A 12,517-nucleotide genomic window follows, 5' to 3' on the forward strand; every position below is an offset into this window, starting at 1 on the left:
TTTCTGAAACTGTAAAACATGCAAAGTGCTCTTATTACAAGTTGAAATAGAAAAATCTAAAATTACTTACATTATTCTAACTATCTGAACACTTACATTTCAATGAATTTTTAAAAATCTGCTTCTTCTGCATTTCCCAAGTATAATAATGTATTAGTTATTCTTGTGACGGAAAATATGAAACATTAACATCTTATTTTTTCTATTTCAAATGACCATACTTCTGGGGCACCTGGGTGGCTCAGTCGGCTGAGTGTCCAACTTCAGCTCAGGTCATGATCTCGCAGTTCGTGGGTTCGAGCCCCACGTCAGGCTCTGTGCTCACAGCTCAGAGCCTGGAGCCTGCTGCAGATTGTGTGTCTCCCTTGCTCTCTGCTCCTCCTCTGCTCACGCTCTGTCTCTCTCTCAAAAATAAAGGTAAAAAAAATCAAATGACCATCCTTCTAATTAGAGAAATACATAGTCTCAAGAGGATAAAATAATGCCATTAAAATAAAAAGTTGACACAAAAATTAACATGAAATGAATCACAGACCTAATAAAACCTAAAACCATAAACCTTCTGGCAGAAACAAAGAAGAAAAGTCTTTGCAACTTTAGGACAGGTAAAAACTTAAGACACAAAAGCACAAACCATAAAAGAATATACTGATAAATGGGACTTTATCAAAATTCAAAACCTTTGCTCTTGCAAACATCCTGTGAAGAAAATGAAAGGACAAGTCACAACCTGGGAGAAAACATTTGTAATACAAATGTCTTGACAAAGGACTGGTATCTATTATCTCTCATCTGAACTATTTCAACAACCTCCTATCTGGTCTTCCAGCTTCCGCTCTGTCCCTGCACGGCTGCCTGCTTAAAATCCGCCCCCAAGGCATCTCATAATGCAGGACATTAAATCTGCCTGCTTAAAATCCGCCCCCAAGGCATCTCATAATGCAGGACATTAAATCTAGATTCCTTCGTTTGGCAAAGGCCTCCATGCCCACCCTCTAGTTCGATCTTCTAGCTTCTGTTCACAACTGCACACTTACTCTCTAGCCTCACGGGCATGTTTTGGTTTGCCCATATTAAAAGCTCATTTCTGATTGAGGACCTTTGCACTTGCTGCTGCCTCCACCAGATACCCCTTCCCTGCATAGCTGACTAGCATCCTCCTTGTCACAACCCAAATGTCATTTTCTCACTGAGGCATTCCGATATCCCCCCCTCCAGTCACAGTATACTCTGTTTTCTTTATCCCACTTACCCGATTGGAACTTTTAAATCTTTACCTCCCACAAAAGGGACGAGAGAGAGAAGCTTCTGTCTTGTCCACTGATACATGCCTAGTACATAGTGCTTGAAACATGGTAGATGCTTCATAAATATTGTTGAATGACTCTTATCTACTACATGTGAGGCACTGTGCTAAGCACTGACAATGTTTTACTCATGTTGCTCAAAGACCTTTCTTCATCTCTTCAGAAAACATTTTTTTTTTTAATATCTTTTGATCCATTTTAAATGGCTGAGTACTTTTAGTACAGGTATCTCCCATTGTTTAAATGTTTGCATTACACCACTGCACCTTTCAGGCTAACCAAAAGAAATGTGAGGAGGATTTCAATTTTCACAAAGAGGCAAAAAGCAAAAACAGCATTCAGCACGGTTTGTGTTACGGTGAACGGTGCGTTATAGGGGGCAGGCAGTGCGTCCCCAGCAGTGAGAGTGGCCCCACCAAGCTCCTTCCTGCGGAACTACACTCAGCACATCTCAGCATCAAGTAGCCATAGCTTTGGACTCGCTCTGGAAACATTCATGCTTTAGCTCTACTTACTTCGTATATGTGTGTCCTAGGGTATCAGAAAAAAACCTAAAGAGGTTGGTTTTTGGATCTGGGAAAGCTCAGATCCTTTTCCATAAAAATTGATGGCAACTGCTTCTTTACACCATTTTGGCTTATGAAATGCTCTACTTTCAGTGGGGAAACTTGTGTTCTCAAGGAGCCCATAACTCTTTCACATAAATTGCAAACTCTGGATCTCATCTCTTTGTAGGATGAGTGCCTTGGGCTAAATGGAAATCTTTACATTACTTTGAACAACTCACACCCCCAAGAATGACTAAAATGAAAGAAAAAAATATATAATGTGTGAGGACATGAAGTAACTGGGACTCTCATATTACTGCTATTGAACGTAAATTGAACTTAACCACTTTGGAATATTGTTTGCAGTATCTGATAATGTGGAACATATGTACACCCTATGACTCAGCGCCAAACCCACATATATACCCAAAGGAAATGCATACATGTGTTTTCCAAAAGATACGAACAAAAACATCATCAAATTGCTATATAAGCACACAAAAGAATACTATACAGCAATGGGAATAAAGGAGCCACTGCTATCCACGATATGGATGTATCTGACTCTTGGTTTCGGGTCAGGTCATGATCTCCCAGTCCGTGAGTTTGAGCCCTGCGTCAGGCTCCACAAGGTCAGCTCGGGATTCTCTCTCTCTCCCTCTCTCTTTGCCCCTCCCCTGCTTGCTTTCTCTCTCAAACACACTTCAAAAAAAGAAAAAAAATTTTTTTAAATGTCACGACAAAAAAAACCAGACACCAAAATGCATATATGTTATATGTCAATTAAAGATTTGTTGAAAGATTGAGAATATGAATTCTGGGTGTGCTCTGGTAGAATGCTCCCCACAAACCTCTCCTACTGATGCTCCCCCGAAATTTAATCCTTACAGTATAAGGACAGTATTTGAGGACATAATGTAAAGTGGCCTACGACAACTGCTGCAAAACATTCTTTTGAAGTCTCATGTTGTACATCTTAGAAATCCATGTGAATTCCCTATTCTTCACCCACACATATTTTTAATTTTTTTTTTTTAACGTTTATTTATTTTTGAGACAGAGAGAGACATAGCATGAACGGGGGAGGGTCAGAGACAGAGGGAGACACAGAATCTGAAACAGGCTCCAGGCTCTGAGCTGTCAGCACAGAGCCCGACGTGGGGCTCGAAGTCACGGACCGCGAGATCGTGACCTGAGCCGAAGTCATTCGCTCAACCGACTGAGCCACCCAGGCACCCCTCACCCACACATATTAAACACAAATATTTCCCTCAGAAAATATTCAAAGAAATAAGATTAAAGGGAAGTGGGTCGTGGTTATACTGTGGGTGCGGTACTTCTGGCACACTGTCTCAGCCGTCAGTTTACAAAGAACTGGCAGAAAGTAGATTAGTTACAGTTAGACAGCCTGGCTCATGTATCAGTTTCACCACTCAGCAGTGGGGCCCTGGACAACTCCCCTAGATATTCTGAACCTATTTCTTCATTTATATAATGGTGAAGACAACAGTACCTATCGCACGGTGGTTCTGAGACTTAAATGCGATGATGTAGGTTAAATCCTGAGCACCACTAACCTTTGCCTTCCCTCCCCCGTAAAGCAGTACTGGGGTGGACAAAAAGTCAACATGCTGTTTGCTGCAATATATATATTTTAATTCAAAGTGAATCGACAGTAATACACCATAAATTCTTATTTTGACACTCACCAAAATAGTCACCTGGAAAACCCGCTTTTTGTGACAAAGTACAGAAGGCTTGGTCACATTTAAATCACTGAGAACTAGAGAGAAATACTAGCGCAAACCGTAATAGACATTACATCCATAAAAATTTTCCCAGTCCTTATTGTAATATTGCACAGTGCAATTGCTACATGGCAAACTAGTGTAGCATAGAAGTAAAAGCAAAAACAAAACCAAAGAAAGAAAGCCACAAGTCTAAAATTGTTAAACAGTTAACAGTTCAAACTTAGTAATCAAATCTGTATCATTGGGTTCATTAAAACAAATCTTCCTACACCTTGCAGTGTATGATTTAACTTTTACTCAACACAAACCAAGATTAAAATTAGTAGTAGAGATTTTAAAAAGTGAAAAGGCTTTGCTACTACAGTAACATATTTAAACACCCTGAAGGAAAAGAAAACTAAATTATCAGGGTATTGGGTAAAAAAAACAAATAATAATAAATCTGCAAGTTAAAACAGTATGCAAATATGCAACTTGGAATCATGCAGTGTTTTATTTAAGAAAGCAGTAAAACCAAAGAAAACTCGTCAAATGGTTTTAAAGAGGGTATACATCCAAATTCTTGTCAGTTTGTTGAATTTAGACGTTGGCAGGATTTTGAAATTTTTAATTCTTAAACACGTTAAAAAACCCGTGATTAGAATCAGTTAAGAGCAGAGTACTTAACTGGGGGTACGCCATTACCACACCTTACTATTACATTACGAAAACATTTACTGTTTATTTAACAAGACTGTCAGAGTCTTGGAACTGAAATACAGAAAATCCGACATTTCAGGGTAGTAAACGTGGCCCTGAATGAAACTAAAACTGCGCCAGTTTTGTACCTACTGTACAAACATAAATCGATCCTTTGCACTCGGGGTTTCTGAAACATGCGCTGCCAGTGTGGATTCTGTTCCAAGAAGTGAGCAGACACCAGTGACCTGCTGGACCGTATAAATAAAATTAATAAGCTGTGGAGGGCAGCAAGTTTACTTAAATAGTGACTCCATAAATTTGCCATCTGTAAATAATCTTTTAAATTAATCTTAGGCTACTCCTCTTTTTTATGTGTAATATATATATGTATATATATTTCTATTTATATAAAATGCATAGAATTGATTACTAAAAACACTGAAACTTGTGGGGAAAATTAAGTCCTTCATTTTCAGTGTGACTAAAAATGTACTGCTGGTTTTTATTTTATGATCTAATACTGTAATTTTTAAAATCAATTTCAGGCACATTTATTTCATTGATGATTATTAAATAAAACACTGCTTGTGTTAATGGAGTAAAGAAAAGTTTATCCATTATTAGCTTATTGTCAACGCTGTATTAGAGCTGTACTAGTGGTATGCAATTCATTCATCAAAGAAATGCTGTAAATCCAAAACATTTGGAGAGTTTTTACACTCAAATGCTTTGTACTGTTTATTCCAGTAAATGCTGTAAGATTATATTCCAGATTTTTAAGGAAAAAAAGTTAAGTCAAGCCTGCAAGATACAGCTTTCTCAAGTGTCTACAATGCCAGTATGAAAATAAAAAATTAAGTTACATTGATACATCCAAGTTTTTTATATGCAGTGATGAGCACAAACATTAATAGAGATAAAATACTGATGCAAATAACACACCCCAAAATAACATATGCAATTATTTTCCATCATTTACAATACAGTAGTTACAATGACACTCCAAACAGAAAAGCAAAGTAAAAAATCAAAACCCCAACTTCTATTTCATGTAATTAGACTTATACAGAAATTAGAAGGCTAAGTAACAACTAGTTAATCACCTAATTTCACAGCTATCTGAAGTGGCAATCGTTATATAGCAGCTTATCTATGATACATTCAAGATAAATGATACAATTTATTACTTGCCCATAAGCTAAAACACAGCCTGTTTAATACCTTTCCTTAAAGTCCACCTCTATACTACAATATACTTGAGGTCTATGCAAAAAAGTAGCTACCTTTTATATAGGAAATGGATGATTAAGTCTTTGGTGCTGTAAAAGCAACTTCATTTAAACATAACCACCACCACCACCAAAAAAGAAGAAAAAAGAAAAGAAAAGAATAAAGGAAAAACCCAAGACACACTTCCTAGGGGAAAAAAAAAGCATGTAATTTCTGTCCCTGACGGAATGTATTAAATAAGCAAACACCACCAACAAGCAAAACAAGTACTACAATGTAAAAATATTAAAAAAAAAACAAAAACAAAAAGCCCTCTCACATGCATAAATGAAAGATTGCACACAAAGAACTCACATCTTTTCAAGCTTCAATAGTAAATATTCTGCTACTATTTATTAAATACTGCATGGTTTGCCCAAGCTAGGATGAAACCACATCATGAATCAATAAGCATTTTGCATTTTCTTTCATTATCTACTCAAAGTCATGCCTACTTCACCTCTAAACATTTCATTAAATCCAATTATACAGCAAACACTCCCAAAATAAACTTAGATTGTATTGCAGTTTCACTTAACAGTATATAAAATGCTGTGTTGTGACAGATATCAACTATCCATTAGATACTGAATCAATTTTTCTTAAGCACTACTAACTGCTTGCTTTTCTTGAAGCTAGATCATTCTGAAAAATCAGACAGCAGAATTCAGCTATAGCAAACATGCTGCCCTCTTAGTAAGGAAAAAACAGCTACGACCTGAAATCATACCACACAAAACCAAAAATGAACATTACTCTATCAAAAGGAAACTAAAGAGTAGATCTGAATTTAAGTGCTGCAGTCCTCAACATTTATATATAGGTAATAACATCAACAACCTCAAATATTTAAGGCACTATGTGTGGGAACGGTTTACAATGCAGCTGAGATTATTAGAACAACATTTAAGAGCAAAGTCTAGGCAACATTTTGCCCATGCAAAGACACATGCAAATGTAAAGAACAATAGCTCAATTTCTTAGGTAAGTGACCCAACATTTATACACTAAGACACAGATAATACAATTCACTTGTATGCTGTAATTCTGACATATGTGCATCTGTTGCTCTAAGTCTGTACACAGAATGGCTTCCCAAATGTGGATGTGTCTTGCACTAGTTAGAAGGCAATTTTATAAAAAATAGCAGGAGCAAAACTGGACTTCTGCTCCCATAAGTCACCTGTCTAGAGTTACTACATAAGAAGATAACATGACCAAAGACAAGTTATACCAAATGTGCAAAACACATTAAAAGTGAGTTTTGTTTTTTTTTTTAAAGCTCAAAGTTGTTTAAATTGCACCCAAGTCTACATGATTCAAAAATAATTTTCTTGTGCCATGGCTAATATTTATTAAATACCATGTTTTTATTTTTAATCAAATGTTTATATCATTGAGCTTCCTCAATATACTCTTTTGGAGTTTTCACATATATGGATACTGGCTGAGTTTTGTTGGACTCAATGGAAATCCAGTATATGCAGGTGATGCTGCAATGTAAGAATGTGGTGGGAAGATTGGTTTGTACTGAGTCTGATGAATGGTTGGGGATGGTAACAGGCGGGGATTTATGCCCACTGGGACTTGGTGAACTATGCCACTGGGATGAGAGATACTGTAAGTTGGATGCTGTAACATAGGTCTTGAGGTACATGGAGAGGCTAAGAGGTGGGCCACCGGTGCAGCACTACTGAGGGTAGCTGATGATGGGTATGGAAGTAGAGTAGGCTGTCCTCCAAGATGTGCATTTCCAGCCAGATGGGCATGCACGGCTGTGTGATTGGGACTTCCATGAGAAAGAGTGAATGGATTACTGGTAACACTAGTGGGGATATAAGCTTGCTGTCTTCGATGTCCGAAGTTTCCATTCCACTCCTGATGCCCAGAACCAAAGTGCTGAACCTATTCAAAAACACAGACAAAAAATGCTGAGTACGTACTCTATAAGTTAAAAAGAAAGGAACAAAGGGAAATTACAATATAGTCTGTAACTGATAATCCATAGAGGATCCCTCAGATCTCCACTTCTACTAAGCATAGAGAAAAGTAAAATATCAATGTTATACACATTAGTATTAAACACTTTAATATTTATTACTATGTATTATGATAACATTATATTGCTACTAGTGTCACTATCTCCCCCCCCGCCCCACATCGCTACTAATTATTTTATGTAAGGCTAACACCTTACGTATGAGACATTATTTCATTCCAAAACAACCCTACAAATATAGCTATTATGCCCATTAACTGTGGGCCAGATTTGTTGAAGAGACCTGGCCAAGGTAATATACGCAGTATTTGGCAAAGTCAGGATTTGAATGCAGGTCTGACTCCAATACCTGTTCTCTGTTCTTTCCCAAAATGAAACACTACTGCTGAGCACAGTACCGAAGAGATGTAAAGTACTCAGTAAGGCATCACTATTCCCAACGACTAACACAACAAATGCGGCCATCAATCCATCAGTGCACATTTTCAGTTGAAAGGTCTAAGACAACAAACACACTAAAAAATTATTTAAGAGAATCTAAAAGCCTAATCTTTCTGAAAAATTCAGGCTTATGGATAATCTGGTTCAATACCCTATTAGTAGGCCAATTACTCCTTAGTTACTTGGGATAATGAAAAGGGAAACATTTTTCAAGACTGCATATGGTTTCAGAATCTTTTTTCCTTCCAAATGAAAAACTGCTGAATTTGAATCCCAAAGACTCTTACAAATTCACAAACATACCTGACTGAAATTCAAATGCTGTTGCTGGAATGCGGATGTCAATTTCTGCTGGCGATTACCTGCTGTGGAAGGCTGGTTTAATCTTCCAGGAGCTGATCGTCCTTTTACTGATGGCTGGCAGGCAGAATCTGGCAATGAACAAAATATTAGACAGCTGATGCTTTTTCCTGCTCACATAAAAATGAGGAAGGTCTTTAGGTATTTTACGCAGTAGTGATTTTAAGGTCCGACAACCTTAAAATTAACGAGAGACGTGGTCTCAGGATTTCCAGTACTGAATGATAGAAGGAAAGATTTCCTTTGTACAACAGGTTTGGCAGGATCAAGTTGGAAATTCAGAGATGATTTTTTGGCAATATTGTTCTCTGACGTTCCCAAATTAAGACTTTTTAAAGGGATAATCGGGGAGAAGGGGAGATTCAGTTTACCTGTGTTTGCCATATGCTCATCAGCATTTAATCCATTCTCTAGTCCCATCGGTGGCACCACAACAGTACAAACAGCTGGTTTGGTTTCCGTATTGGCAGAGGTTACCAGTTCCGGGTTCTGACGAGCGTCCTCCACAAAGTTCCTCTCTGCAAATGGACTGTCATGTCCCGAAGAGTCTGATGTTGGAGAGCCATCCACAGTATCACAACCACTTTCCTGTTCTTCATCTGACATACTACAAGAAAGTCTTTTTATGAATAATATGTTTTTCAACATTAAATCTTAAGTTAAATACTATCCAGGCTCCAGGAAGTTGAGAATCTTATTCAGTTATTTCATATCTAATTACAACTTCTTCCTTGTCCAATACTATTTTTTTCATAGATTTTCTAGACTCTCACATTAATTCTCTACTCAGACTGTTAACCCTAATTCTATCCTGTTTAGGTACATCATTTTGGCACTTTATTTTCTCTCCTTTCCCTTCCCACTTGATTCTTAGTAGTGGTTCAAAAAATTCCACTTTATAAACTCCAGGAAATCTCATCCAAACACTACGAAACAAGCAATGTTCTGGATAATTTAAATGAAATGTAAAAACATATATTCATGTGACCTGGATAGTTCAGATTAAATTCTAATGTTAGGATTCATGCCTTTAGTGGTAATTTGGGTCCTTTTAACCACATATCTGAGAGGTCTTCCCCACCTCTCCAAAGGCCTAGCCAGAGTCCTCCACACGACTCTGGACCTCTCCACATTTCTCTTCCTGGCCCCATCGGGCCATGACAATCTCTCTCCCTTTGGAATTCCTACAGCATTTATGGTCTATTTTAATCATTCATTTCACACTTAGCAATTTGAAGCATCTTTTTATATATATTTATGTATATTTATAGTTATTTGTACACTTATATAATTTTTATACGGATGTATATATTTACAGATACGTATGTATATATCAACTGCCAAACCATATTATAAGCAATCCATAAGGTGTGTTAAAACGTCTTTACGTCTTCTAAAGTATACACTATCATATTTCCTGACAAAGGAAAAAAGAGAAAACAAATGTATAAAATTAAGACTTAAAGATTTTTCATCTTTTGTTTCCACTAAAAAAAAAGAATTTCTAAAAGTTGAAATCAAATGTATTTCACAGAGATGTTTATGGCTTCTCTCTTAACGTGTTAGTACATCACGCTGGCTAGGAGAAGCTCACTACTTTAGTGGCAGTACATGTCCCTGGCCAAAAAAAGAGTAGGAAAGGAAATGTGGATAAAGCCACACAGATTGATCACCAATGAGAAAAAAAAAAATCCTCCTGGATACTCTACTGACAGTGGGTTATTACTTTATTACACAAAAAATTCCTTGTTTACTTTGCTAAAATGTTAAAATGTTCATTTTGCTATCTTATTATTCCAAATTGAAGTAGTAACTGTCACCTATGGAGCTGAAGTTGAGGACATGGCTTTCTGCCCTTTCAGAAACAAATGATCCTTTAAAAATCACTTGTTAGTGGGGCGCCTGGGTGGCTCAGTCGGTTGAGTGCCCGACTTCAGCCCAGGTCATGATCTCACAGTCTGTGAGTTCGAGCCCCGTGTCGGGCTCTGTGCTGACAGCTCAGAGCCTGGAGCCTGCTTCAGATTCTGTGTCTCCCTCTCTCTCTGCCCCTCCCCTGCTCATGCTTTGTCTCTCTCTGTCTCAAAAAAAAAAAAAAAAAAAAACATTAAAAAAAAATCTCTTATTAGAACCTCAGTTTTTCATTTAGATGTGTTCTACAACAATAAAAGAAAATTATCACTTAAAACCCAAGTGATCTGGTTAAAAAATTACGTCCAAGAAAGAAGCCACTGTGGTAAATCAATAGGTATGTATTAACATAAACAACAAAAGAAATCACAGGCTTTTTGGCAGTCCCAGTATCTATGGTATACGCCCCCTGGAATTCCTTTACCTGTTCGGTCTCTTGCACGGGGATGGGCTGGACTGCCCCGAGGAGCTGGTGCTCAGAGTACTATCAGGACTGCTTAGCGAACACATCCGATCGATATTCAAAGTGCTCTGGCAAGCTTCACAATCTAGACTATCTTTACATCTAGCGAAGAGGGATGGGAAAGACATGGGTCAAAAACGAGAAGTAGCCAAAATTTACATGAATTAAGGATATAAAGCAGTTAAATGTGACTTACAATGACAAAAATCTAAAGCTATGAATATGGGAGAAATGCTATAATAATCATGTTAGTTACTATTCAGGATGTACACTCCCAAGGACATTGACAGACAAGGGTTAAGTCCCAGAAAGTTTCTTTTTCACCACACCAGAGGGCGCCACCGCTACTTAAGGATGCAGTATAAACACAAACTGCTTTTGGCACTTACTCTCTGAGTGAGTGTCTCTGCGATGTCTCCTCCTCATCAGTGTCACTGCTAATAGTAATCACACTCACTGCAGGACTTGGGGAGTCAGCAATGATGATGGTTTGCCGCTGCTTGTCAGAAACCGATGAATCAGACTCCTGCCTGACAGAGGTGTCACAACAATCTCTTGCTTCTCCTTCTGAGTTATGATTGTCCTGTGTTTCTATACAACGTACTTCTTCAATGTCTTTCCCATTTACTATCTTTGGAGAAATAAATGTTGAATGTGGGACATTCGTATTCTGCAATGAATTACTCCTGCAATCAAAGGAATAATGTGTCATTTCTATAATCAAAATATGTACATGACATTTTTCTAGGATATCTTGTTAAAATGAACAATGTTCAAGATCACGTATATAACATACTAACATATATAGACTGTTTTGTAAATACAAAGTATTATCTCTAGAAATACCAGTGTAGATTGCATTTACATACATTAAAATGGTCATTTTTTGGTAAATGTGATATCTGAGTGTCTAAAATTGTCTAAAATTATATGTAGATAATAAATCAAAAGGGCAATAAAGACAATCTTACCAACTGAAAGCATTTATTTCCTCTCTTCCTGGCTCCCATTCCATTAGTTTTACCAAAATACCTCTGAGAAATTGAGAAGGGAGCTGGCTTAGTGTTTGTAACAAAGCTATCAAAGAGGTCATTTTGAATAAAACAGAGTGACCCTTTAGTGAACATGCAAAATTTACTTTAAAGATTAATTTTCAAAATGCAGAGGAAAGTTAAAATATCAATACCAACCTGTTCTGGCACAGTTTATTTTTCTTTACAGTGGCAGGCTGAGGCCAGACAACATGTGCAATGCCCACACTAATTGGCTGCGGGGCCGATAAAGTTATCTGATTGGTTAGAAGAGGTTGTGGCATCACTGAGTTATAATGATTACTGTGTGAAATCATTTTCCTAGGGAGAAAGTTTAGAAAAATTGAATCCCTCCTATACCCAGATCTATTTTACAAACTTCACACAAAAAGTATTTTTGTTTTTAACTTACCCCCAGTCTCCAAGCCTCTGTGAGCCAGCCATACCCTCAGAAGTTAACGCAGTAGTAGCCGGAGCCATGGGTGTTACCTGCTGCCAGGCAGGTACCAGCATCTGCTGTGTTCTACCGGACCACGTCTGCTGCGCCACGCACAAAAGAAAAGCTAGTGAGTTACAAGTAATTCGTCATTACTACATCTTAGAATCAAAAGTATATTAAGGCAACAATTATTAATAATTATGTAAAAGCCAGTAACTAAAAAAGATCAAATTCCCATCCGGATCATCTTTTCTGTTTCTCAACAGCACGGGCTGATATGTTACAAGTGGATCACTGCCCTTCTTGAGTATAAGGAGGAC

General features: G+C 37.5%; 1 protein-coding gene across 7 annotated transcripts in view; it reads right to left on the minus strand.

The window, feature by feature from the left end:
• Window positions 1-3,489: 3,489 nt before the first annotated feature.
• Window positions 3,490-12,517, minus strand: part of HIPK3 (homeodomain interacting protein kinase 3) — a 91,211-nt gene continuing 82,183 nt past the window's right edge. For 2 of the 7 annotated variants that reach the window (XM_053899847.1, XM_053899848.1), the window contains exons 10-17: window positions 12,171-12,298; window positions 11,918-12,079; window positions 11,699-11,761; window positions 11,117-11,413; window positions 10,689-10,829; window positions 8,728-8,975; window positions 8,300-8,427; window positions 3,490-7,461 (exon numbers count right to left, since the gene is read on the minus strand). In XM_053899847.1, the coding sequence (XP_053755822.1) occupies window positions 6,985-7,461; window positions 8,300-8,427; window positions 8,728-8,975; window positions 10,689-10,829; window positions 11,117-11,413; window positions 11,699-11,761; window positions 11,918-12,079; window positions 12,171-12,298 (1,644 nt within the window). In that variant the 3' untranslated portion in view covers window positions 3,490-6,984. The remainder of the gene's footprint in view (window positions 7,462-8,299; window positions 8,428-8,727; window positions 8,976-10,688; window positions 10,830-11,116; window positions 11,414-11,698; window positions 11,762-11,917; window positions 12,080-12,170; window positions 12,299-12,517) is intronic. The other 5 variants (XM_019456646.2, XM_053899849.1, XM_019456643.2 and 2 more) reach the window with 5 other exon arrangements.

Source organism: Panthera pardus, unplaced genomic scaffold, assembly GCF_024362965.1.
Source record: "Panthera pardus isolate Hobbes unplaced genomic scaffold, ASM2436296v1 HiC_scaffold_12, whole genome shotgun sequence".
Taxonomy (NCBI): Eukaryota; Metazoa; Chordata; class Mammalia; order Carnivora; family Felidae; genus Panthera; species Panthera pardus.